Genomic DNA, 26,799 nt, shown 5'->3' on the forward strand with positions numbered 1-26,799 from the left:
AATAATCTACGTGCAGTTAACATTTTACGTTCAGTCAAGTTCAGTTAAAAATGTCTGAAATGCGACACTGAGCAAGATTCTGAGCCTTTTAAGAGTAATTGCCTTCGCTGTGAGCGAGGTGACCTGCCTCTCAGCTCCCATGTCGGACTTGCCGATCGTCTGCCATCACGATTCCGCCTGTATGGACTGAAGAGTATCTTTAATCAGTCGAGGCAGCGCCACAGTGAGTGGCGGCAGGTTGATCTCCGGTTGCTTGTGCCTCCAGTCTGGTGAAGAAGGAGAAGATGAGCCAGAACTTGCTGCAGTGGACCGTGGCCGACGTGGCCGGCTACTTCTCAGCCGCGGGGTTCCCAGAGCAGGCGGTGGCGTTTCGAACGCAGGTCGGTGCAAAAACCTACGGGCCCGAACATGGAGAGGCGCGACACACACACACACACACACACATCTTATCTCCTCAGCTGACGCGTCAACAAGTACAAAAACCCGTTTTGACCCTCTGCAGGAAATCGATGGGAAATCCCTTCTCCTCATGCAGCGCAGCGACGTCCTGACTGGGTTGTCGATCCGCCTCGGCCCGGCTCTCAAGATCTACGAGCGCCACGTCAAAGTGCTGCAGAGAACCCACTTCCTGGAATACGAAGACCTCTGAAGGAGGAGATAGACGCGACGGACGATTCTGCATTGACTCAGACATGCATGCAGTGCCCTCTCTCTCTCTCTCTCTCTCTCTCTCTCTGTCTCTCTGTCTCTCTGTCTCTCTCTCTCTCTCTCTCTCTCTCTCTCTCTCTCTCTCTCTCTCTCTCTCTCTCTCTCTCTCTCATCTAGTTGCCTCCCGCCGGCCTTCACGTGCAGCGTGTGGAGGGGGGGGGGGGGGGGGGAGGCAGAGGTGGGAGTCACATTCACTGTGAGAATGACCAGAAACTGAAAGACAGTCATCCTACCTCTCATCAAGATCTTTGGTTTCCATTTCACCTCCGCCGAGGAAACGGACTTCCACACTGGCAGTGTGTTTTCAAGGTGGAGCGCCGCCGCCCTCCCTGCAATAGTTGAAACACTTGGCTGCTACAGCTGGCGACAAGGGTGGGGTGAGGGGGCGGAGTTTTTGCTTCCATGCGGGGGACCGTCTCTGGGCCCACGGGTCCACGCAGACACGACTGCGTAGCGCTGCGGCCAAAGTCTCCATCGGTTCCGAGTGTCCTCTCTGTATCTGCTATTCCGTAAGTCCTCAGAACTGCTCTTAAGACGCAGATGGACACAAAAGCACACGTGTGTGTTGTTTTCTCATTGTTTAGAATGGCTTCAACATGTTTCAATAAGTCAAGGCTCCATGTGCGAGTCCGATTCCTGGCTTATTAAGCCACTGATAGCTGCTGTTTTAGTTTATGTCTCCAGTTTCATTCCAATGCTGAGATATAACCCACACGATATACTACTACCTGATCTCATCTTGTTTTCTTGTTCCATCCTTATTAAAAAGGATGGTGGTCCAACATTACAGTCACATTTGAGGGCACAATGTCAGAAAAAAACCAACAACGCAAATATATAGCGTCATGAAATATGGTTTTATACATGAGGAAAACAGTAATAACTTCCAAGAAATGTTATTGTACAATCCAGCTGCTCGACGCCTGTTTACAAAGCAGCAATATTGATGAAATGCAATACTTAATGTTCTCATCTGTTCGGAGTTTTGTCCGGTTTCGCCTTGTGTTTTGATCTAAACCAGCCACTTGAATTGTAACATTCCACTCGATGTGGTCCACATCTCTCGCCTACCTTCTCATCTTTTTACCTGTAAGACGGACAATTCTACCAGAGTCACAAATAAAAACTCTCGTCTCTGCATTGGACGCTTTGGATTTTCTCGTAACTTAATGGATCAGCGGATTTGTCGCGAAGAAAAACGTTCCAATGCATATAAAAGTTTATCCAGGCGCTGTTTGACCCAAACAAAGAGCATTGTTTTGAGCGGTTTGTGAGAGGCACATCCGGCGGGTATCAGAACAATTTTGGATACAATGGCTATCGTAGCATAAAGGTCGCTTTAGGATCAGTCCAATCAGAGTGAGCTGCTTGACACCACAAAGCCAGCAGCTCCAGGCTGCACACGAGTTTGACAATGCAGATTAGCTTCTTGGTTTTTCCCGGCTCTGTGGGAATCTCCACTGATTAGACTGCCAAGAGCTGTGAAAGTAATGAGATTTAGTCTGAACCGCACTCCCCGTTGATTATCTTTACAACTCATAAAAGTAGCAAAAACATAAAGGACATTCTGTCTCTTCAATATGACATACAACATTAAGGTAAGACTTTTGCTGCTGTTCACTCGCTTCTCTCAGTCTCAGACAGTCCCGACACTCGCCAATCCCACACTCGGTGATTCTCGGGGGTGAAAACTGATACACACAGTCCGTTTGACCAAAACGCATGTATGCATTTAAACATAGGGTCCAATCACAAAGGAGTAGGATGGACGTAGCAACCGCTGCTTTGGGATGCCCGGCGCTACAGGATGAAGGGCAGTATGGAGGAGCGCAGGGTGGGGTAATCTCTGAACTCCTTCAGGTAGCTGCGGTGTTTGCCGCGAGCCCACACCGTCATCTGGATGAAGGCCACCAGGGTGAAGAAGGCCACGGGCACGCACTGGGTCATCACCGTGAAGCCAATCCAGGAGCCCACCTGCAAGCAAGAAGTTCCCCACAGGGTGAGTCGGGCTGATGCGTGCAGGTGCTGCATGTGGCCAGCAGGTGGCAGCAACACCTGAACTCCAGCACTGGAAGACTTAACAGTTTGTGTGTTCATTTAAAAACGTTTAAATGCAGTCTCTCTATATGAAGTTATATTCTAATGAAGAAAAACCAAACAACTTGCATCGTTCAACGTGTACATGATAATACATCTTTTTTTTTTAGAGCATCCTCCTTGTGTTTTTATTTAGTTTAACCACATTATTGTAACGGAAAATTCATAAAGTGAATTTTGACAACTGCAGCAGTCTGTCAACTCAATAGACGCTATAGTTTGATTAATAACACCATGGAAATTCTATTTGTCCTCATTGTTTGGTGTGAGTAGCTTTCGGCTTGATGGGCCTTTAAAATTATTTTGCGATGTTAATTTTTCACATAATATTTTTCTGTTAGTAGATTAGTTTTATGATAATAAGACAAAAGTATCCGGTGTTACCGATCATTGCTATTAGATTAATAAATAATGTTGGTTATTATGAATCTATTTAAAATTTTAAATATTCCTGTACTTTGAGATTTTCAAACATTTTGTATTCAAGGAAATTGGAAATATTATTTCAGGTTGCGAGTAAAAGATTTCTTGTTTGTTTTCAAGAGTTTTCTTTTAAGTTGAGAGAAGATTTTGGAATGTAAGAAGTACAGATTTTAATTTCTTTACCCAAATAAAAGTTCTGAAATGTACTCAGACATATAAATAAAAAGTAAAAAATACCCTATAGCTTTATTATTTTCTAAAATAAAAAGCAATATCCTACATTGAACTCCATATAAAATATCTACGAATTACATTCAAAGCAACAAAATTGCAATCATCATCAATAGAACTCAATCATGAATTAGTAAAATTCTGTAGCTTCAGTTATTTGATCCTTTGTAACTAAATCATCATCATTGAGAAAGAGTAAAGAAAAATTTGAAAAACATTATCAATAGAAAGTAGTGAAATTAGAAAATATAATACTCTATAATACTAATATTTCATAACCATGACATTATTGCTGTATAAAAAAAATCAGCAGTAAATTCCAAATGTACAGAATTTTCTAAGCTCACCATTCTATTGTTAAATGACGCATTATATAACGTGTTTTCTGTGTAGCCACTCACTTCATATGTGTAGTTTGGACAAGAGACCAGCCAAAAGATCCACGTGAAGGGATTTTTAGTGGGGTAGGGAATCTTCTTGGTTTTTGAACCTGAAACGATGAGGAAAACATCTCCACTGTGCTTTTGCTCTCGACTCAAGGCATCACAATGCTGAATTATTTATGTTCATGCGTCACCTGAAGTTTTGAGGTTCCGAAGTGCAACGTGGATGGAGAAGTTCCCCACTTGACAGAACTGCAGGAGTGGAAGTCATGAAAACATGAGCGTCTGCACGACAAGACGCTGGATTCGGATGACCTGGACAGAACGCTGAACTTACCAGGAAAATATAAAGACCCGCGTTCACCTGCTGCTGCTCGTAATCTGTCAGCGTGTCACAGGAGAATGGATTAAGGTGGAAGTCAACTTTGACTGATGAGCTAAAGTGAGAACTGCTGTGGTCAGTGCTTACAGGGTGGGGTGTAGAGAGGGTGGTTAATGTAGTATGCCATCCAAGCTGCGGTGCACCAGTAATAGCCACAGTTCTGGAATAGAAAGTAGGACTATAATAAGTCAAAGTGTCTGAAAAGAGCTCCCCGTAGATTTAGTCGAGGTTTCCGAGAACGCGGTGACGGATGCGACGCTTGAAGTTCCGTGGGTGTGCCCGAGCAGTTACCTTAAAAATGTTTCTGAGAGGCATGGTCCCGTGGGAGATGCGGTGAACAAACAGCGTCTCCAGGATCCTCTTGATGTAGTGGAAGGAGTGACACATGCAGGCCAAGCTGCAGCAGGGCAAAAAAAAACAAAAAAACCGCATGCACACGAACACACACGGAATTCAAGCTGTGATTGATACAACGCAGTCGGTCACACTTGGCCCTGACTCAGTGTCTACATAGCGATACGCTTTTCAACTGTTTGTCATGTCGAGGAGGGATCTGTGTCAAGGACCTGGATTGCGCGAGGCCTGTGGCACCGGACGTCACAGCAGAGCCCCGAAAAAAAAAAAAAACACAAGCAAGCAGACACTCACTGTACGACCCAGATTTTGCTGGTGGTGAAGTCATATTTTGGAGAATAGATGAAGGGTAGGCGGAAGTAGAACATTAAGTAGATGACCAGTGGACCAACGCACTCTGAGAGGAAGACCTGAGGTGAGGAAGGAGACAGAGGAGCTTTAATCTTTGCGTTCATTTATGGCCATTATTGATAAATAACCATTTGAACTGTTAATCTGTTGGATTGGATAAACCCCCAACCGGTGCAACTCCAGGATTTGCCAGCGCTGACACTCCGCCAAAAGCAGAACATGCAACCGACACCGCCGTGGTTCCGGCCTCTTTAACAACTAATCAGAAACTGACACCGGGACGCCTCGACTTCTCACGTCGCACATGTTCGAACCACGTTAAGGCCGCTGCTGTGCGACCAGCAGACAAGACACCGAGGCATCCTGTAATACCTGCTATCCACAAATGATTATGATCAAGAGAAGCAGCGCAGCCGAGAGGGAAACGGATCCCTGAGTCAGCAGCTCCCGGTGATCTCTGCTGGGGCGCCGGCATCAGCCCGAAGCCCCGAGGGTCGGGAAAGACGGCGAAACAGACCCGGCTGGGTGGCCAAGGGTGGGTGAAGAGGTACGGTGAAAGGCAAGTGAGAGGTCAGGGGGATAAACACCTTTGGGAGAAATGGGGCCACGAGATTAAATGTCCTCGGACAGAAGGCAGACGGAGCAGGAGGAGGAGGAGGGGGAGAAACGACCCGCGGCAAATCACCTCTATCTGTCACTGTGCAACGATATTTATAATCAAGAGTTATTGAGTAGGTGAGAGGGTGTCTGTTTATTTATAAAGGACAAGAATTTTAAAAGACAGTTCCCGTGGTTTCGGATGGTTCAGCAAATTAAGTGGGACTTTGACTTTGCGGCGGCACGGCGGCGCCCCGGTAGGGAAGAATATGCTATTTATCAGCATAGGAATATCTGAACTTAAAATAGACTTTATGAATGAATTCAGTGTTTGAGGAATAAATAGGAGGAATCAGCATGTGTGGAAAATAACAGATTACAAATAGTCAAAATAGTGTAATCAAAGCAAGGAGTTGTTTTCTTTTTTGTGCTTTAATGAGTATGTATTCATATACAACCTTTTATTAGGTCAGGTGACCATATTTGTAAAATGATATCATCTTGTTTTTCTCCAAAACATTCAATCATGAGTCGGTATAGGGGAGTCTCATAATTTGCATATATACGTAATAGCAAACCACAGCATATCTACTTTGTACTTATTATACATTGATATAAACACGGCCATGTTTCACCGCATTTGTCTTGAAAAGCACTTTTTTTTTTTTACCTCCAGTCTGCACGAGGTCACCTGATTTATGCTTTCATTTAAAAAATCTGACAAAATATGAAAAATCATAACAATATCTAATCGCAGTGCCCATGAAAGAGGTGACGGGAAAGACATGAGATGAATGATCAGCGTAGTGTTTATGGTAAAAAAACATTTTAAAAGAGGATTTTTTTAAGCTATACGTCATGAAATAAATTTGACTTTGGTCCATTTCATTTTATTCCAACTGAATTGTGTCAAACGTTTAGTTTATTTTTCAATTTTGTGACTTTGAAATTATCTGTTAAAACTAATAAACTAAACCATTCATACTTTATTAATCCCCTTTTTTCCCCCCACATGTGGCCAATTCCACACATGTGGAATGGCATGATGTACTAGCCAATGCACAGTAGCGCAGCGACACGTCAGCTGTGGAATTCAAACCTGCAAACTCTTGACTCCAAGTCCAATTCTCTAACCTCCAAGCCACCACCGCCGAGAAACTTAACAGTTTTTAGTTTCAAGTTTTTGGTATCAAGTATTTGAAAGTAGATAATTAAATGTTAAAATGTCCAAAAAGTTATTTTCCTGAAGTATTCTTTTTCCAACAGTACGTTTATTGAATTAAGTTAAATTGGGGGGAAAATAAAACGTGAAATAAACTAAACTAATGTACTATTTGTCCATAAATACTGTGTGTTCTTGCACAGGCACACTCACAGTCCCCCATGTGAGTTGGGGTCCGAGGTCACTGAAGTAAAAGCTGGCTGTGGTTCCCACCGGAAGCGTCTGCAGTACTTCTTCATCCCTCAGACACTTGGCCTCTGGGAAACGTCATGGCACACAAATATCAGCCACGTCAGGACCGGACAAAGTTACATGACATCATCACAACACTCGTCGACAAAAAAAAACAAAAAACAATTCACAGTTCGCCGTATGTAAAGAAGATATTGTGGCACACATACTTGGATCCAAGCGCAGGGACTGTCTGGCTGGATACCACTTTGGATCTGTCAAAATGTAAGGAGGAATTTTATTCAGAGCAGCATGAAGAGATAACTTGATCTCGAAGTCTACATCAACAAAAGATATTTTACTTTAACCTGGAAAATATATCAACGACAATTAAAGACATTTATTTTTTTTTTTGGTTGATCCAGAACATCAGTATTATTGACTTACTCACATGATTTGTGAAACAAAGCCTTAATATCCAAAACCGTGGCAGTTGGCTCCACCTACAATCAAAGCACAAATGGAATACACACAATTGTTCACACACTTCTTTAATGACATTCACGCCAAGTACTAAAAATACTCAAAGAAATACTGTCATTACTGATGTTTCCCTTCTTTGAGAAATGTCGGACTTGCATTTTTACATTTCCGTCTGTAACGCAAGCCCCCGTGTTGTGAACACAACACTCTTTTTACACAAGCAGCTGATCGCGTCTGTGCGGCTGCCGGCCTGCAGCACGGACAGAATTGTAGCTGGAATAGAACATTACTACTTCTTGACAACAGCCTTTGCTCAAGAGAAAACCTAACTGATAATGGCTGCGATTAACATCCTGTTACAACTTGTGAAGTTAGTCGCACCAACGTGCTCAAAAGTCTCCTTTTACTGCACTGCAAAGTGATCCGTCATTGCTAATTTGGGCAATGCTATAAAAAGTTAAAAATCGTTAAGTCTGAAATAGAGTTTGGTGCCATTTTTCAAATTGCTGACTGAACCTGGCACGGTAACTTATGTGCACAACTTAATTTTGTAGCTGTAGTCTGACTCCTGCGTCGTCATTATGTGTCCTTTTAAAATCATTAAAGCTCATATGAAAGGTGAGAGTCATATAACTCCTCATTATCCGTGGCACTCACCTTGTCCAGCAGCAGGAGTTTCTCTTTAGTCTTTAAATCCAAAATCTCCACCTCAAAGTAGACGATCCTTTTGGCCTTTTTCGGGGGTTTGGGTTTTGGCCTCGGGGCGGATTTCTTCTCATTTTCTGGTCCTCCTCCAGTCTTTGCCTCTAAGGCAAGTACATCCATGGCAGTGTTTGATCCCAAAACTCAGCAGGATGACGAAAGAATCCCGTATGTGCACAAATGTTGGTTTCTCCTCTTGATGGTACAGCTCCTACTTCCTCCTCGCAAGAGTCTTTTAAAACTCCCCCCGATCACCTCGACGGGGTGAGAAGAAGACCACAAGCAGAAGAGCAGAAGTGCTTTCGGCCCCAGATGACGGGTGTGAATGAGAGACAGAGTGGAGTCCAGAAAGCGAGGTGAAATGAAAGGAGTATTGGTCTTTTAGACCATTCGGCCAACACGTTCCCTCACCTGAACAGCAGCCTCTTCATGATCCACAACCCCCCCCTCCTTCATGCTACAAAACGCACTGAAGACGAAACTGGAGAGCCCTAAGGCATAATCCATAGAGCGCCATTTGCAAGGCTAAATATAAGTCGCCTGATTTGCTCTGCACCGGCTTGGTAACCTTGGGAAGCGACACACTGCCTTACCCGGTGACAGATGCCAAAACGCCCTCACTGGAACTGCAAGACACATCTTTTGTGCAGTCTGCCCCTTGTTTAGCGGCACAGTGACGGGTCCCTTCTGAAAGCCGGAGCCATAGGCGGACGGTCCCCACATGCCAACACTGGCCCCCTCCCCCAGGCCACCTGTGAGCCCCTCTGCGTCTGAGCACAAGAACAAAGGCTAACACGGTTATTTCGGGGGCCTGCGCGGCTTTGAGTGCCAAATCATTTCAAAAATACTTTAAGGAGGTTTGAAGTGGGAGGAGGGTTGAAGAAAATGCTGATTGGGTGAAGATCGGAGATGCCTTTCGTCGCACGGGGGTCGACTCATCATTGCACACGGCCAACTGCATATCTATATTCTAGGGTTCTATTTTTAACAAGCAGGAGCAGCATAACCCTGCAGTGAGCCGAGGGGCTACGGGGGCATTCCAAGATCACCTTTGAGCCTCATATTTGAAATATTCCTCAGTTAAACATAATAATGTGTAATACCAGTCTTCGCAAGAACAGCAATGAAATGGGAGACTATTGCCCTAAATATATAAAATGAACCTGTTTCTTCTTGAAAGATGATAACACTTGAAGCATGATCTGATGTAATGTGACCTTTAGCACTGGCCGTCACAGTGGGCAGCTGGACAGGTTATTTATCTCCATTCAGTCTTGAGCACATCAATTGAATCTTGCATTTGTATTTTCAATCATTTAGGATGTCACATTATCGTTCTCATACAAATTCATGTATTGTAACTTTATCGGCCTAACTGACGCCCTCTCAAACACTCAGCGCACAGCGTAGCCAGTAAAGGTTGCAACAAGGGGATTTTGCGGCTTAATTTCGTGTAAATTATCAACATTTCTGGTTTTTGTATAGACTGTGTCAGAAAGCACTTGATTTGTTTGGTGCAAGTGTAAAAGCATGAGGTGTGGATTAATGAGAATATTACTGGTTCACCTCCACAGCCAGGCAGTGTGCAGGACTGTCACTGGTGACCCCTCCAGCTTGGTATGTAATTGATTTCCACTGGTTGCCTCTGGTAGGCACCAAAGAGCACTGTGTAACCAGTGAAACTTTTGACATACGTCAACATAAGAGGAGCTTCTTTTCATGTGCACAGGTGATTCAAACAGCTAGTTATGTCATCATGAATGTAAGCACAATGAATCTTTACACTATTGAAATGCATGTACATCATACTCAAAAGTATTTTCCCACATTATAGCATATCGGAGCTTCAGGTCAACTCTTCACCTGTTTGTGGATTTTATTAAGTGATAGATTAGAATGACTATATTTTTTAATTGGCCACCTGGTGGTTCTTTCGTTTTCGCTATAAACGCATTCTGTAATTTTAGTTTGAAAAAGACAAACTAACAAATAGATAAATAAAAAAAACAAACAATAATCAATAGACTAGATTTATGATAAAAAATAATATTATAAGACTAGAGTATGAATAACAGTTCAAAACCTTACAATTTCAGGATTTAATAATGAATTATTTTATGCCTTTTCACAATGTTTGTGTATTCATCCGGGTATTTTACTGCTTTTGGTTTTTATGTCGAGCCCTCGGAGTCAAGCTTGTGCGCATGCGCAATACGTTAAAACGCGCTGTAACGGGTATTAGTGCGTCTTAAAACTCAAACAGTTTGAGTAAGCGAGACAATTCTTTTAAAGGAATATTTGCCAATTATAATTAACAAAAATATATCTCGTGTGAAGTGTTTGTGCGTGTTTGTTAGTGTTTACGGTGATTAAAGCGCCTTCCCGTAACGCGTGGGGGTGAACGCTCTTGGCTTGGGGGGAGTACTCTTTGCTCGGGCTGAACGGTCTCGGGTGGGAGCGCGCTCTTGGCGCGGCGGTGATGACGAACATCAGCAGCTTCCAGAAGTTTCTCCGGCGCGGCTCCCCCGGTCCCCCGGTGAGGTAACGGCTCACTGCCTGCATTCTACCGCTCCTCTCGGCTGCACGTTGTTTTACACCATGCTTGTTTAATTTACGGGACATTTATTTTCCCACCCACCCGTCTCGTAAAGGGAGCAGACTCTGAGGACAACCTTGACAGCGGGGAGCAAGCTAAGCTATTTGTCCGCTGCGGTGTGACAGCTGCGGCGGTTCCACCGACCCACGGACACCGTGAGACGGACGGACGGAGGGACGGACGAGGGGAGGACATGCAAGTCCGTAGCTGAACGTCGCGCTCCGGTTGTGTGTTTATGAGGCAGAGGAAGACGCCGGAGCGGAGCGGTCACTGCGATGGGCAAAGATTACTACAAAGTGCTGGGTCTCTCCAGGGGCGCCTCGGAGGATGAGATCAAGAAGGCGTACAGAAAGCAGGCCCTGCGCTTCCACCCGGACAAGAACAAGTCCGCCGGAGCCGAAGACAAATTCAAGGAGATCGCGGAAGCCTACGACGTCCTCAGTGACGCCAAGAAGAAGGACATCTATGATCGCTTCGGGGAAGAAGGTAGCGCTGCACGGCACACTCCCACCATGACATGTGGCCTCAGCAGCATCACCCTGGAGCAGCCTGGTTATTTTAACACTGCTCAACGTTGATCTATTAACAGTAATTGATTTTACACACACACACACACACACACACACACACACACACACACACACACACACACACACACACACACACACACACACACACACACACACACACACACACACACACACACACACACACACACACACACACACATAATAGATGCAGCTGTGGAACCTGCTGGAAAGAACCAGATCTTGTATTTTATGTCAGTCTGTTAAAGCGGTCTGGGATATAATAATCATTTTACCTGAATGCAAAGAACATCGGTCCTGTTAACTGTAATGCTCATTTTCTTAATTAAAAAAAGACAACTAACTTTTTGAAGGCATTATATTTTAAAGTAATAGATTATAGGGACTTTAATGACGAGCAGCTTGCTGATTTCTTGCCCTGCAGGTATTTAATGGTTTGATTGTCACTTTAATGGATTTTTAAAGGTTATATACATTTTAATGGCGGTAAACTGTCTTAATATTATTTTGTCTTTAATTACAATCTTGAAATTAATTTAAAAAAAGGCATATATTTACTCATTTCCAGACTGAAATTGATCACATGACACTGTTAAAGTCCACACAGAGGCTTTCCATGTGGAGTTGGCATTTTCTCCATGGTGTTCTGTGAGATTTCCTCAGACAGATCTCCCTGAATGTGTCCCATGTTTATTTTTTTTTCCTCTCGTCCGACAGGACTAAAAGGCTCCGCCGACGGTGGCGGCGGGGGACACGGCGGTCCAAGCTACAACTACACCTTCCAAGGAGACCCTCATGCAATCTTTACAGAGTTCTTTGGCGGCCGCAGCCCGTTCGATCACTTCTTCTCGCAGAACGGGGAGGACGACATGGACATCCACGACCCCTTCACGGCGTTCAACATGGGAAGGATGGGCGGCATGGGGGGCTTTCACAGACCGTTCAAGTCCCGCCCGGGGGGCCCGCACAGAGCCCGCGAGCGGAAGAAGGACCCGCCGGTGGTGCACGAGCTGAAGGTGAGCCTGGAGGAGGTGTTCGCCGGCTGCACGAAGAAGATGAAGATTTCTCGCAAGAGGCTGAACCCCGACGGCCGCACCGTGCGCAGCGAAGACAAGATCCTCACAGTCGACATCAAGCGCGGCTGGAAGGAAGGGACGAAGATCACCTTCCCCCGGGAGGGGGACGAAACTCCCAGCAACATTCCCGCAGACGTCGTGTTTGTGGTGAAGGACAAACCCCACCCGCTGTTCAGGAGGGAGGGATCGGACATAGTTTACCCTGCAAAAATCTCACTTCGAGAGGTGAGCGAACGCAAGTCGTGTGATTTTACAGATTTGACGTGAAACCAAATGTTTTAGTCCTTGACTGTTTTGTTGGGGGTTTTTTTTTCTCCCATCTGTCTTCAGGCGTTGTGTGGCTGTACAGTCAACGCTCCCACGCTGGATGGGCGAACCATCACCGTGGCCTCGGCAGACGTGGTCAAACCCGGGACGAAGAAGCGCATCGCGGGGGAAGGGCTGCCTCTGTCCAAGTGTCCCGAGAAGAGAGGCGACATGATTCTGGACTTCACCGTCAAGTTTCCCGACAAGCTGGGCCAAAGCTCGCGCGACGCGCTCAAGCAAATCCTCCCGCCGTGAAGCTTGAAGGACTGACGTTTCATCCCCGACGTCGCAAAATTCAAACATTTCCAGTAATCTTCTGGCGCAGATGGGTCCGGCTCAGGGCAGCTGCGGGTTTCAGGGGTCTTCCGCCTTCAGACAGTCAAAATCAGGGCAGTTCAGGAAATCTGTCACTTTCCCGCCGGGAGCGTAGGAGAAAGACAAACCACCGCAGAGAGAGTTGACAGTAAATCAAACGGCACTCACCGGAGGATTTGGATTCGCAGCAGATGTTTGCAGGTAGTGCTTTAAGGCAACACAGCAGCCAGCCACTTAACAATACCTCAGGTGCCCTGATGCATGCGTGAATGTAGCTAGAATCACATTAGTCAGACAGTTAAGGCTTAAACACTGTGGAACCTCGGGGGGGTATCGACTCGCGACTGTAGCAGACATTTTCTTTTTTTCAGTGTTGTGAAGTAACTTTTTTTTAAAAATTTTCATTTCTACTGATTTTTAGTGCTCCAACCTCACGGGCAGCTGGAGAATTCCCACTTGCACGGTCACCAAGTACGATGTAAAAAGTAACCTTTCCGTGTGACATATGTGAAGTGACTCAGTCATACATTAGTTTGTGTTTAAAAAAAACAACAACAATAAAGCAAATGTGATGTGTCTGCTAAGCTTGGACACATCAGGCATATTGTGACCAGTGCAACAGGAAGAGGAAACGTGAACGCACACGAGGAAAGCAGCATTTGACCTAAAACCAAATAAAAACCTACATCAAGGCATATGAAGGTGTGGCAGTGCCAATATAATTCATGTGAATAGCGAAGGCAGTATAGTTTTTCAAATCTTTCTTATGTGAATGATAAAGCTGCACGTTTTGATACTTTAATGGTTTAAATCGGTAAAAGCTTGTCAGTGACGCGAGCCAAAGAAACGTGCCGAAAGACCAATAGTAAAGATTTGAATCACTGTAGTGTGGAAGCCTCGTTGTGTGTTCGGCCCTGATGACCTCAAAAATGGCTGCCATGTTATTGGACCATCAGGTGAAGCTGTACGACGCCTCTTCGCGTTTGCCGACCGCAGACTTTTTGTTTATTTTGCACATTTTTACAGGATTTTTCAGTGTCGACGTGACAGTCAGAGGGTGAGCAAGCGTCCTCATCGACCGTCGTATTTGTTTCTGACACAAACGTGTGGTTGAACTTGAATGTAGAGATGTGTCATCTCTTAATTTAACTTTATTTCTGAATTCCGAAAGCTGCTTAAGTAGTTTCCTTTTTTATAGGAAGCATGTTATTGTTTTACATCTTCGTCTCCTCCGATTCCTCAGGTTGGCATTCAACTCACTCTGATTTTTAACAACAAAGCTTTTATGATCTGATAACAGGATGGACATTTTTTTTAAATATGCTGTGATGTTTTTTTTTTTTTTTTTCTGCATTTCCACATTAAAGAAACTGTCCAATACCACATCAATTATGACTCAGTCTTTTCATTTCAAAGGGCGCTTTTACTTTATTTTCCCGCTTGTATAACATCCAGAATGTGGTAGGAATCCTAATGGCTCGGAGAGCATAAAGTGGATTTTGAAAATATCACTCCATTTACTGCTTCTTAAAAAGCCAGGAGTTCAGGATAACCAGACTACTTTGGCATTTGTGGGCAAATAAAAACAGTGACTCATGAATGTTTTATTCAGACAGGCAGTTCACAGTGCTTTATGAAGCAAACCCATCAAAAATGAGGCGATTAAGAAAAGCATTAAAAAACAGAATAAAGTAACAACTATTTGGATTATGGTAAAAAATATACAAAATCCATTGTTTATTGGAAAGAAATAATACTGTTTTAAGGTCTGATTGAAAAGCAGTGAGTGTGTCAGCAGGAAGGTTGTTCCACAGGTAAGGAGCTTATAGGAACTAAAAGCTGCTGCACCTTGTTTCTTCTGACTGGGACCACTTTAGTGAACGTCTTCCTGAGGTCCTCGGGGATCTGGATGTTTCATATTCTCCAAGTATATCTGAGTTGTACTTAAGCCCAAGAGCATTCAAAGAGTTTTAAACAAGAAGTCAGAATTTAAAGCCAATCCTTTGATACACAGGCAGTCAGTGCAGAGATCGAAGCTCAGGTGTATGTACTCCACCCTCTTTGTGTGGGTGAGGTCTCTGGATGAGCTGTTGCTGTCTGACACACCTTTTACATGAAAGATGCACCCTGGACAAACCACCTATCCAAAGAGAGACACACGTGCACTGCCATTTATGCCCTCAGCTAATCTAAATTCATCACCTGTACTATGTCTTATCTATGTTTTTTGGATGAACCTGTGTCTTTTCTGCTGTCTTGTCGTCATATCAACATGGAAAACGCCCTGCAGGAATCAGAAAAACTCTCCATCCACTTTTGCGTCATGTTGGGTCTCATTGTGTTGTAGTGAGGCCAAGTGACCACTAGATGGCCCAATCTTGTGAAACAAGTTGTCTTGCCTTCAAAGAGAATTGTAAAATGCACCAAGTCCTTAGTTACTGGTTTCCAGTATGAGTATCCATACAGTATGCACACTGATAATGAAAACAAAGAGAAAAAAACGAACTCTCGACGTGGACCAGTCTTTAGAGTAAGTAAAAAGGAACAAAGTAGAATAATTAAAATTCTACTTACAGACAGGTGTAGTTACGCTCTAGAACCACCAGAGGGAAAGTGTATGAAGTGTATGATATTAAATATCGACATATAGCAATAAAATAAAGCGTGCAGCAATGTTTTAAGTGCTACTGATATGCACACTTAATTCGAGCATTTGAAGCGTCAGGGAATTTAAAATCACGTCCACAGTAGCGTCCTATTACTTAAATGTGTTCAGTGTGCGCTCCATTGGGAGCTGGGGTTTACGAGTAGCCCTGAAGGCATCATCGTTCCACCCCTGCTGGGCTGGCACAAAGCTAATTCTCCAGCACCATACACCGACACACACACACACACACCCCGGTTCACCTGCTGCCAGCCACACTGAGCCAAGTCAACCTTTCCGGGGCGGAGGACGAGTACTTTAAAGACACCAGACTTCCCCCTGAAGCCGCCTGGTTGTGTTTTCTAACAGCTGAAACAAGCAGCAGCGCGAGCAGGCTAGGCTAGCAGGAAAGAGCTAGCGACAGTTGGCTAAAAGTGCTTCTCCGGTAAGAACGACTGTCATGTTTACAAGTTTCTTTGCGCGTTTTTTAAAAAACCTAAACATCTCAATAATTAACTAATTGACTAGAGTTTTTACCTTTCACTGTTTTAGTTTCTAAATAGAGATCAGCCGGGTAGTTGTCAGAAGTGAAGAAGCTAGCAGCTGTTTTGGCTCAATTGAAAACACAGTGTCCAAATCACAACTTGGAGTTAAAGTTAAGTTGGATTTAGTGCATGATGGAGCTTACCAACACACCTAAAAGCCGTGATGTGAAATGATTACCTTGCTAAACGTGATATATTGAGCGATCGTGTGTGTTCTTCCAGCTCCCTCTGCATGCTGGAGGACTCCACAGCTGAGCGATGTGAGCTGCTCTCATGTGCACACCTCCAGATCCACACTGTGCCTGGGTAATACGGCCTCCACGCTGGTCCAGAGGACAGTACTGCCTCTCACAGGCCTGCAGCTGATTCAGCTCAGCAGGTGTATGTTGGTCTGGATTGTAGCATAACATCCCCACCCCCCTACCCCTGAGCAGCCTCCTCCTCTGCACCCACCTTTCCTTGGATTACTATGCCTCTGGGGTTGGGAAGAAGGAAGAAGGCGTCCCCACTGGTGGAGAACGAGGAAGCGGAACCCATCCGCGCAGGTCTCAATGTGGCGGGCCTGGATGGAGGCGGCGTCGGGATGGGAGACGGCGCCGCCTCCGAAGGTCTGCCCCCTCCGCCCAACAGCATGCGACCTCGCCTCATCTTCCACACCCAGCTCGCCCACGGCAGCCCCACGGGCCGCATCGAGGGCTTCAGTAACGTGCGGGAGCTCTACGCCAAGATTGGCGAGGCTTTTGGGATACCTCCAGCAGAGGTGAGGCACCTCACTGCTGGTGATGTATGGCCGGATGTAGACGCTGAGGTCGAGTGTAAACTAGATGTCTGTGTTTCTTCACAGGTGATGTTTTGTACTCTGAACACACACAAGGTGGACATGGACAAACTGTTGGGAGGTCAAATCGGGCTGGAGGACTTTATTTTCGCCCACATCAAAGGCCAGAAAAAAGAAATAGAAATCTACAAAGGGGAGGATGCACTAGGTTTGACGATCACCGATAATGGCGCCGGCTACGCTTTCATCAAGGTGAGGAGTGGCAGGATGGACAAGATAATGCTCTTCTATTGACTGAAGCATCCACAGGCTGCGATGTGACCCGGAATAGTTTCTGGGGATGACAAGTGATTCGATTTAGGTTAAGTGTTGTTGTTTTTTGGGGGGGGTGGAATTTTATTCTTTCCTTTTTCTTTCTCCATTTACTAGAGGATCCGCGAGGGGAGCGTCATCCATCAGATCCAGGTCATCAATGTGGGGGATATGATCGAGTCAATTAATGGCCATCGCCTCATTGGCTGTCGACACTATGAAGTAGCCAAGATGCTGAAGGAGCTGCCCAAGGGGAAGGATTTCACCATCAAGCTGGTGGAGCCTCTCAAAGCCTTTGGTGGGTTTGGAGCTCAAGGCGGAATGATTTTAGTGTGTCTGATGTGGTTGTAGCTCATCAGACTGTACGTACTTTACAGACTCTGCTCTCTCAGAACTTCTACAACCATCTATTGTGGCCATAGACCTTTTGCCTGCTGGCGCTTAGCACTGCGGATTGTCCCAGTTTCACATGTCCTTCACACCCTGTCTTGGTTTCAGTTGTGGAGTTGAGATTGATAGATAATAAGAAAAAAAGAACATCTGTGATTCACTGAAGTTGGTGTTGTTGTCGGTACATGACCAAACAAACCTGTTTACTGACTCACAGCTGAGGTGGAGGCATTTAGAAATGTGATGGGATGTGATCTTGAGCTGGTCAATTAGAACTTTGAAGTCTTGTTCTGCAGATATGATCAGTCAGAGGTCTGGAGGGTCTCGGTCGGCATCAGGGATTCAGCTGGGTACCGGCAGGGGAACCCTCCGCCTGCGCTCCAAAGGTCCAGCCACTGTGGAGGAACTGGTGAGTTTGTTTATTTATTTATTTATTTCCCCCCCCCCAACGTCTGTCTCTATGTTGTGGAAGACAATTAATCCAGTTTGTCTCTTCAGCCTTCTGCATTTGAAGAAAAGGCCATTGAGAAGGTGGACGACTTGCTTGAGAGCTACATGGGCATCAGAGACAGTGAGCTTGGTACGTCTGTGTTCATTGACTTGGGTTCTGTTTGATGTGTGACTCTCAGTTTGACTGACCCCCCCCCCCTGCGTTTCAGCTGCTACCATGGTGGAGTTGGGAAAGGACAAAAAGAACCCCGACGAGTTTGCGGAGGCTCTGGATGAAACTTTGGGAGACTTTGCGTTCCCCGACGAGTTTGTTTTTGACGTCTGGGGTGCCATCGGCGACGCAAAAGTCGGGCGAGTGTAACCACATGAACTACTGGAGCAGAAGGAGCCGCCTGTGTGTCGCACCCTCCATGTTCAGCACTACTAGGAAACACAACACTACCATCACGCATTAGTTTTTTTTTCTTTTTTTGTTCTGCTTGTGTATACTCTTTCTATTTTTGTGACTTTGTACCTTTGTGGGAGACTTGGCCTTGACAAAGAGGATTATCCACTTAATTGAAGAGGAAGGTGACTGTGATGACTTCCCAAGTGCTTTTATTTGTCTTCCAGCTTTTTCCAGGAACTCCAAGCACGCCGACGAGCTTTTTTTTTTTTTTTTCTCCCCCCTTTTGACCGCATCACATCGACCTGCATGTCGTCGTCGTCGTCGTCGTCGTGGCTGGCAGTGGAATGAAGACCGCAAAGGTTTACGACATGGGAGGAGTTCAATACTACTGCAAACACAAAGTAGATCTTTGTTATTTAGCGTAACGGGCGGCTTCCATTTCCACACTGCACTGTGTTGCACTGCGCTGTAAACCAACCAGAGAAGTGAACAGATTGCACAGTACAAAGCAGCGAACTCCCTGCAGTTCAGTGTCGTCCTGAACCACTTGATGTTACTGTGATGGGTCATTTGTACAAGCATGTGCTGTTACATTATTTCTCCATGATGAATTCTGCTGGGGGTAATTATATATATTTTTTTTAGTTTATTTTAGTTATTAAAAAAAAAAGAGAGAGAGAGAAGAGGTTATTTCCTGAGGGATCGTCGTAAACTGTAGCTCTTGACTAAAAAGAATCTGTGTAGGTTGTTCACTGTTAACACTCCGCGGTGTAATGGCGTTTAACCGTAGCGAGAAGCACATTTCCCCGTTTCATACGTTCGACAGTGTTAAAGGAAATCAGTGTTAATTTTATTGGATGGTGTTACGAGAATGAAAAGCAGATTCCCTCCTGGGTTTGTGGATCGTGTTGACTTTTTTTTTTTTTTTTTTTTTTTTTTTTTAAATAGTTAGTGCTTTTATATGAGGTGATGTGACGTCTATTTTCAAACAATGTTCGTATAACAGACAAATTAATTTACCTGTGTTGCAACTACTTTATTACGTAGAGCAGTATTAAAGAGGGACGAGTAATGAGATGAAATGGTTCGGGGGGGGGGGGGGATCTGTGTGAGAGAACATGCCTTCATTTCTTTTAATTGCTTTGGACATTTTCTACTTTTTGTTTGAGGTCTATGTTCAGGTGCGTATCGTTGAACTGAAGTCTCTGGAGCCAACTGAACCCCAATGATTTTCATCGTGCTTGTGTTGATCATGGAAAGGAATAAAAGTTGGAAAATGCTGCACCAACTACTCAGTTCAAGTCTTAAATGATCTGGGGCTGACCTCGTGAATTTATCCAAATGTATGAAGCTGTTTTGTAGTTTTGTTTCGTTCTTCAGAGGTCATGAATATCTAAATGGCTTATGTAATGACACCACTGCTAGAACACTAACACTATGAAGAATACAGTATTTTGATGGCTTTGTATTACACTGTCAACGTCCAAATATAATGCAATAACATCCACAGTGGCTTCTGTTTGTTTTTACTAAACAAAATCGGGATACATTTGAAACCCTGCAGACACACAGACTTGGGTAATATTTGAAACTCTGCATTCAGATCAGGTTGTTAGAAACAATGTTTTCCAAAGTTGTGCTTGTGGGTTTTTTTTTTTTTTCTCTCTCTCACATGCCTCTTGAAATATAGATGAGTTCTAACTAGATGGTGAAATCACTGAGTATCAACAGGCCGTCAGAGGTAATGTAATAAGATCGCCCTCTGTTACACATGATAGTGTCTGGCCAGTTCACCAGGGTCACTTACAGGCCTCAGACAAGTCAGATATACAAGAGATTCAAAAGTTGTTTTTCTTTATACTTTAAAGCAACGCAAGTGTACCCGTTTCCTCGATGGTCTTGCGAAGCTGACAGATGGGGGATGATGACATGTCCTTTATTTACTAGAAGTAAAGTAAACCAGTTCTTCAAGTCCCTGTTTTTCTCTACCCCTGCTTGCCGAGACGGCGTGTCCAGAGCCCTCTGTGGACTCGCTGCAGGACACTTGTCCCTCCGAAACCGACTCGTCGAACCTTCGGGCCACGGGGCTCCACGTGAACGGGAGCACCAACATGGCGTCGCGCCCACGAGCTTCCTCCCAGCCCGGGAAACTCTCCTTCTTCCAGACGCCCAAGGCGGCGTCTCTCCTGCGGCCGCGGGCCGTCTCCTCGCGCTCGGGCTCCATGCTGGAAGAGGAGCTGTCGTGTCCCGTCTGCTGCGAGATCTTCAGGGAGCCCGTGGTGCTGAAGTGCAGCCACAGCTTCTGCCGGGCCTGCCTGCAGCAGTTCTGGAACAAGAAGAAGGCCCGGCGCGAGTGTCCAATCTGCAGGAGGAAATGCTCCCTGACGGAGCCCACGGTCAGCCTGGCCCTCAAGAATGTGGCCGACACCTTCCTGAGGGAGCAGGAGCGCAGGACGACCGGGGCTGGGGCCGGGGCGGTGGGGGCGGCAGAGGAAGCCGGGATAGTCGAGGATAAATGCGTCATGCACGGGGAAGCGCTCAAGCTTTTCTGTGTGGATGATTTTGAAGTCCTCTGCTGCGTGTGTCACACGTCCAAGAAACACCAGGGACACCGAGTGTGTCCGCTGGAGGAAGGAGCCCAAGACCTCAAGGTAACGTTTTCCTATTCATCTCTCATGTTTTAACACAAGGTTTGACGAGAGAGAAACGTGGGAACTCTCATTAAGCCGTTGGGGGGGGGGGGGGGGGTCACCAGTCACGACATTAGTGTCGTGACTGGTGATGTCCCAGTTTGAACTTTCTGTGTGGAAATTCAATGTTCTCCCTTTGCGTATGTAGGAGTTTTCCAGGTGCTCTGGTTTCCTTCCACAGTCCAACATCGTGCGTGTTGAGAGTGTGAATGTGTGTTTGTCCTGTGACGACCTGGCAACCGGCCCCAGGTGAAACCTCTCTTCACCTTTAGTCCGCTGCAACCAGCTCCAGCTTTGCATAAAAGCAGTATTGAAGATGGATGAATAACTGGTTTGAAACTCTAGAGAAACCTCACTGACGTCCGCACTGCAGCAGTCCTGCAAAGTTAGAGCGTTTAAACGCATTTTTCCAGGTAAAGCAGTCGGCGTCGGAGTCGCGACCTGAGATGTTGATGCTCTGACAGTTTGTCCACCGCCCTTCACTCCTCAGGCGGCGCTGAAGAAAGAGCTGACTCCTTTGAAGAAAAACCTGCGGTGCCTGTATGAAGCCAAGCAAGAGTGTGATGACACAACTGTGCACATCAAGGTATCAATAAACACAGATCCACCAAACACAAGAGGACCGGCATGACTGCTGACGTGACTGTGACCGAGACTGAGCCACTCGCTGTTGGTGTGTAAACAAGTCAGCCCGGGTGTTAGAAGAAAAAAAAAAAAACATCAAAAAATCCATGACTGCACAATATGACAAATGATTCCTGATTGGATTACCGTCTTGTTCAGTTTGAGCATCAAGAGATTTAATTGAGGATCTCTACACGCAAGGGAAAGCAGCTTTATTTGTAAAGCACAATAACAAATGTGCATATTTGGTAAGAACAAAAGAAATGTGAATGAGGAAAGATAAACACATGAAAGCCCGAAGAGTACAGAAGAAAGAAAATGGGTTGAGACAAAAATCATCAAAGCAATTAAAACGTTCAAAATAAGTGCTTAAAGGTCTGAGAGTTTAATATAGAGTGCAATGTAGAATACATATTTTCCTCATTGAAAGGCAGCAGTAAACGCGTCGTCAGCTTCGTTTTAAAGGAACTCATTCTGTTTCCAAACTAAAAGCAGCTCCTGCATGTTTGGTCCTCTTGGAACATAAAAGCAGATCTGATCTGAAATGACCTGAGGAGTCGGGGTGGTTCATAACCGAAGAGCTGAGATGTGTTTTGGTTGAATATTTTGAAATCTCTTCTTTGTATGACAGGAAGCCAGTGCGAAGGCTCGGAACTGCACTGACATGCTCCATTTTCTCCATTTGTGACGACCGAATACAGATAAATAGAATAACCTCCAAATTCTGCTGAGACAGCATTAAACCCTCGCTCTGTTATTTAGGTGATAATAAGCTGCTTTTGGGAATATTTTGTTATCACTGGTCAAACTCGGGTCAGAGTCCATGATCACGCCAAGATTTCTGAATACATTACTGCTTTTTAATCTCACACACTGAAGAATAGTATTAACTTTTAATCTTTCCTCTTTGGCTCCAAAAGTACTGTTTATGGCGAGCTTCATTTTAATTAAGCTGAGGAAAGTTTTGCAGTGCTTCACAGACTCAGGGCTTCTATTGGTGAAAGACTGAAGACTGATGAATCATTTGCATATTTATCAAAGCTCATTTGTGAGGAACTTGCTGGTCCTGTCCTTCAGATTACAATTAAAACAGGCCAAGGCTGCTTATATAACGGATGGGATTGATCATAAATGTGGCAAAATAGAATGAGATTACAAGAACAGAGTTTATTCGGTGCTTTTCCAATATTGCCTTGTCCTGGTTTGTGTGTCAGAACCAGACTCAGGCCACTGAGAAGCTGATCAGAGGGGAGTTCGAGGAGCTTCGAGAGTTCCTGCAGAAAGAGGAAGCCACTCGTCTGGCGGCCTTGAAGGAGGAGGACGAGGAGAAGAAAGAGCTGATGAAGAAGAAATCTGATAGCATCACCAGAGATATCCTCACATTCTCTCATGCCGTCATTGCCATCGAGAACGAGATTGCATCCAGTGATGCCGTTTTCCTGAAGGTAAGTAGATTTTTTATTAAATCTTTTCATTCAGTCTTTCTCTGGATTCATCTGATAGTGGGTTTTTTTTTTAAAGTCTTTGTTTCATCGTTTCAGAATTATGCCAACACTAAGAAAAGGTAGGGTCAATACCCACTCTTCACGGTTTCTGTTCATGAGATGGTCAGTGTTGGTTGATTCCCGTTTGCTTTCCTGTGACAGAGCACAGATCCCAGAGAAGAATCCAGAAAAAGTGTCTGGTGCTCTCATAAACGTGTCCAAACACGTCAGTTCCCTAAAGTACCATGTGTGGGAGAAGATGGTAGAGCTGGTTCAGTACAGTAAGCACTTCAACCTTTAAACATCGGTTGTTTTTTTGTTTTTTTGGTGAAAACCAGTTTGGTTGCTCTGGAGCAGATGTTATTCATTCAAAAATAATTCCTTCTGCTCGGTGGGATTTTTGATTTATTTTTAAATTGTGCTTGAGAGGAGCATTTGAATCTCAAATTTTTGTTACAATTTCAGGTGCATGTCATACCACGTTGCTGTAAAATAGGTTGAAAAAACTCAAATGTGCATTGAGATTCAAAGCACTGATATTCTGGGCCACAGCTTTCCTCACTTTCTTGTAAAAATAAAATACATCTCTAAAGATTATGAAACTCCCGCCAATGTAAAATAAATCAGTTACTTCAGATACAGAAAATATTTTTATTAGTTTCTGAAAAGCTGCACTAAAACCTGTAGTGATTTACTATGTTTCCTCAGGTAACTACAGTAAATGTGTCTTGCATTATATCACAGCAATATATACTTGCAAACACTGCGACACAATAGCCATGAATAGAAGTTACAGTTAAAACACAGTCAAAAATGTAGAAAAGGAAATACGTGACTTAAACCAATCTGATTTAAAGTCATCTTGTCAATATGTTGTCCTCATATTGTTTTGATCTTTTTGGATGTATTCAATCTTCTTGGGACTCTTACTATTCACCATACTCTACAAGTCAAAGATATCAGTGTGTTGTAATACTGCAGGAGTGTGTGTGATAGATTGAGGTGGAGTTTCCCCCCCAGCAAGGCTCCAAAAAGCTTGTTTGTCCCTATGTGAGTTTATAATTGGAGAGTGCAATACCTCTACAAGGATTGTATTATTGGCTATACGTTCAGCTCTTCTTATTCTGTTTTTAGAGATTGATGATATTCATGATGTATCAGCATCTAATCAATTGGATGCAGAAATGTTATATTGATATCTAAATAAGACAATTCTAAATACAACCTATTAAAATAAGGTTGATCTTTTGGTAAATAGGCACAATTGATGTACAGTTTTGGTAAAGACTAATTTTAGAATGGAATTAATGCACTGAAGTCTGTATGTTTTTGATCATTAAATTAGTGTGAGTTTCGTTTGAACCCTTTGAGTTTTCGTCTCTCCGCTCAGCTCCCATCACTCTGGACCCAAACACGGCCTACTCCTGGCTGTCCCTCTCCTCGGACCTCACCAGAGTGGCCAACAGTGGCTCCCTGCAGCAGCTCCCGGCCAATCCCGAACGCTTCGGCCACTTTGTGTTCGTGCTGGGTTCGGAGGGCTTCACCTCAGGGCGCCACGCCTGGGAGGTGGAAGTGGGCGACAAGGTGGACTGGATGCTGGGCGTCGTCAAGGGATCCATCGACAGGAAAGGCCGCATCTCGGGCTGTCCCGAGGGCGGCTTTTGGATGATCTCGCGCTACGAAGGCGAGTACTCCGCCATGACGAGGCCGAGCACGCCGCTGCGTCTGCAAGGGGAGCTGACGCGGGTCCGGGTGCAGCTGGACTACGAAGCCGGAGAGGTGGTCTTCTCCAACCCCGTCAGCATGACGCCCGTCTACACGTTCACCGACTTCTTCACTGAGAAGATGTTCCCCTTCTTCTGCCCCGGAGCAAACATCAACAGCAACAACCCCAAGCCTCTGAAAATCTGCCCCGTCAAGGTGGCCGTGTGGAACAGCGCCTCGTGGTAATCTCAGATAATCTGAGGAAACCACCGGACGTGATGCTGCATGTGAACAATATAATGAACTGTATTCATTGTTTGATTTTGCTCTTTTGTTGATTCACTGCTGTTCATAAAGCACAACATGTATGTTGAAAGCTGGTATTGGACATATTTTATATTATGACACACGCACACAGATTACACCACAAGAACTCTAACAAGATCTTTTATTTTCAAGACAAATGGTCTCATGTCTTATGCTTAGAACTGAAAACCAATTGTAATATTCATTAAACGGGTGGCCTCAACATTTGAGACCTGGTTTTCCACTAATCTATCCTTCCATGACGGTACAAATGGTAAAAAAAGAAGGTGTTGCCCTGAACTCTGCCACTTCCCACACAGCATGACCTTCATCTGATCTGTAATCATGAAATGTAGACACGGACTGTGTTATCCGAGCTTCAAGCTAAAGTTATGTCTTTGTTGTCATGCTGAGAGGAGCTGTAATCATTTAAGTTAGACAGTTCAGAACAGCAAGATTGTGTGGATTGAAATATCAGTGTGAAGGAGATATGAAACTAAAGTGTGTTCCATATACATTGCCAAGAAGAATCTGACTTAAACAAGATGTTGTGAAACTATGAAGCCATTTGACACCACTATATTTAACCTAACTCCTCAAACGGGAGAGCTTGTTTTATGTTTGTTCTTTTCATGGCGCAGCAGAAGTAAACTTAAATTGAACCTGTAAAATGGAATGAAATAAATCTAACTTTTACAAATGTGATCGTGTGCCTGGTCGGGTAACCAAGATGACCACAGCTATTGGGTAAAGCTCAATAATTCCTAAGATGTGAAACAGAACCAGGTGTGAAAATTAGTTGTTTAAAAGAACATCATGTGAAAATGACCAGGTTAACAAGCCGATTACAGCTTGATTAGTGAGTTCATTCACCGTTCATTCATTCAGTCCACAAAATGAATCACCAGCTTCACATTGTGACACTTGAAAGTGCTGAAACGGAGGGGAAACGATTCACTGCTGCCTCCCAGTGGACGAATGGGACTACAACATGAACATATTCCATCTTTTAAAAGCCTTTTTACAAACTGATTAAATATGCAATTTGTCAAACTCAATGATCTGGTTTCCCTTCACTAATCTGTAAATTGAAAAATCGGGTTGGCTCATGTACAAAGCCATCAATTGCCACAGCTGCTCTTGTTTCAACAAGAAGTCATCTTACAGCTGTTATTTTCAGTCTGGCAATAATAATGAAAGTTGCAGCAGATGGTTTTTGAGGTAGCCTGGTGGGTGTAAGTTCAGAACATTAAAGAGGATCAATTGATTTTAACTGTCTTGTTGGTTAAAAAAATGCCTGTATTTTAACCGTTGAAACAATCCATGTAAACTGGATTATAGTAAAAGCAAACGAAAAGTTAGAAGTCCTACATAGACCCTGTTAAAAGCATGTGAAGGGAACAAACGGCACACTCTCAGATGTGAATATTGTGATGAAACTCTGCGTCCTCCACCCATATTCAGTGCGCACAGTGGAAACCTGCTGATTCACCTCTCCTCCACCCGTGTCAGTGAGAGCAGATCCCCACGGCACTGAAA

At 44.5% G+C, this 26,799-nt stretch overlaps 5 protein-coding genes across 7 annotated transcripts in view; 4 read left to right on the plus strand and 1 right to left on the minus strand.

Annotated features, from left to right (window-relative positions):
• The window catches only part of samd1a (sterile alpha motif domain containing 1a), a 7,329-nt gene extending 6,495 nt beyond the window's left edge, over positions 1-834 (plus strand). For both annotated transcript variants that reach the window (XM_080510986.1, XM_080510987.1), the window contains exons 6-7: positions 266-380; positions 503-834. In XM_080510986.1, the coding sequence (XP_080367112.1) occupies positions 266-380; positions 503-649 (262 nt within the window). In that variant the 3' untranslated portion in view covers positions 650-834. The remainder of the gene's footprint in view (positions 1-265; positions 381-502) is intronic.
• Positions 835-957: 123 nt separating this feature from the next.
• On the minus strand, positions 958-8,858 carry tecra (trans-2,3-enoyl-CoA reductase a). The gene is made up of 11 exons (XM_080511030.1): positions 8,060-8,858; positions 7,371-7,422; positions 7,150-7,194; positions 6,902-7,005; positions 4,873-4,988; positions 4,516-4,621; positions 4,312-4,384; positions 4,180-4,223; positions 4,037-4,094; positions 3,861-3,949; positions 958-2,682 (listed from the first exon to the last, which is right to left on the minus strand). The coding sequence occupies exons 1-11, from the start codon at positions 8,225-8,227 to the stop codon at positions 2,509-2,511; spliced, it is 1,029 nt and encodes a 342-aa protein (XP_080367156.1). The 5' UTR covers positions 8,228-8,858; the 3' UTR covers positions 958-2,508.
• Positions 8,859-10,648: 1,790 nt separating this feature from the next.
• Positions 10,649-14,312, plus strand: dnajb1a (DnaJ heat shock protein family (Hsp40) member B1a). Its single transcript, XM_080511397.1, has 3 exons — positions 10,649-11,186; positions 11,966-12,549; positions 12,655-14,312. The coding sequence occupies exons 1-3, from the start codon at positions 10,976-10,978 to the stop codon at positions 12,883-12,885; spliced, it is 1,026 nt and encodes a 341-aa protein (XP_080367523.1). The 5' UTR covers positions 10,649-10,975; the 3' UTR covers positions 12,886-14,312.
• A 1,523-nt stretch (positions 14,313-15,835) lies between these two features.
• Positions 15,836-19,959, plus strand: gipc1 (GIPC PDZ domain containing family, member 1). Its single transcript, XM_080510949.1, has 7 exons — positions 15,836-16,034; positions 16,357-16,894; positions 16,979-17,164; positions 17,342-17,522; positions 17,911-18,023; positions 18,113-18,194; positions 18,274-19,959. Exons 2-7 carry the CDS (start codon positions 16,604-16,606, stop codon positions 18,423-18,425), a joined length of 1,005 nt encoding a protein of 334 aa, XP_080367075.1. The 5' UTR covers positions 15,836-16,034; positions 16,357-16,603; the 3' UTR covers positions 18,426-19,959.
• Positions 19,960-20,563: 604 nt separating this feature from the next.
• Positions 20,564-25,896, plus strand: LOC308141560 (E3 ubiquitin-protein ligase TRIM39-like; the record flags this gene model as incomplete). Of its 2 annotated transcripts, XM_080511756.1 has the most annotated exons (6): positions 20,564-21,103; positions 21,633-21,728; positions 22,981-23,211; positions 23,308-23,330; positions 23,413-23,531; positions 24,641-25,896. In XM_080511756.1, 6 exons carry the CDS (start codon positions 20,564-20,566, stop codon positions 25,198-25,200), a joined length of 1,569 nt encoding a protein of 522 aa, XP_080367882.1. In that variant the 3' UTR covers positions 25,201-25,896. The 2 variants fall into 2 exon arrangements, with proteins under 2 accessions (XP_080367882.1, XP_080367881.1); XM_080511755.1 differs by having other exon boundaries at positions 22,981-23,330.
• Between the last annotated feature and the right edge of the window lie 903 nt (positions 25,897-26,799).

The sequence above is a fragment of the Blennius ocellaris genome (assembly GCF_963422515.1).
Source record: "Blennius ocellaris genome assembly, chromosome: 16".
Taxonomy (NCBI): Eukaryota; Metazoa; Chordata; class Actinopteri; order Blenniiformes; family Blenniidae; genus Blennius; species Blennius ocellaris.

Coding starts and splice junctions, on each gene's coding strand:
- tecra (XM_080511030.1), bottom strand. CDS start 8,227: ATGGATGTACTTGCCTTAGAGGCAAAGACTGGAGGAGGACCAGAAAAT. Junction 4,622..4,872: donor AGCAAAATCTGGGTCGTACA/GTGAGTGTCTGC, acceptor GCCCTGCTGCAG/CTTGGCCTGCATGTGTCACT. Junction 4,385..4,515: donor CTCTCAGAAACATTTTTAAG/GTAACTGCTCGG, acceptor TTTCTATTCCAG/AACTGTGGCTATTACTGGTG.
- dnajb1a (XM_080511397.1), top strand. CDS start 10,976: ATGGGCAAAGATTACTACAAAGTGCTGGGTCTCTCCAGGGGCGCCTCG. Junction 11,187..11,965: donor TGATCGCTTCGGGGAAGAAG/GTAGCGCTGCAC, acceptor CTCGTCCGACAG/GACTAAAAGGCTCCGCCGAC. Junction 12,550..12,654: donor CAAAAATCTCACTTCGAGAG/GTGAGCGAACGC, acceptor ATCTGTCTTCAG/GCGTTGTGTGGCTGTACAGT.
- gipc1 (XM_080510949.1), top strand. CDS start 16,604: ATGCCTCTGGGGTTGGGAAGAAGGAAGAAGGCGTCCCCACTGGTGGAG. Junction 17,165..17,341: donor CCGGCTACGCTTTCATCAAG/GTGAGGAGTGGC, acceptor TCCATTTACTAG/AGGATCCGCGAGGGGAGCGT. Junction 18,024..18,112: donor CAGCCACTGTGGAGGAACTG/GTGAGTTTGTTT, acceptor TTGTCTCTTCAG/CCTTCTGCATTTGAAGAAAA.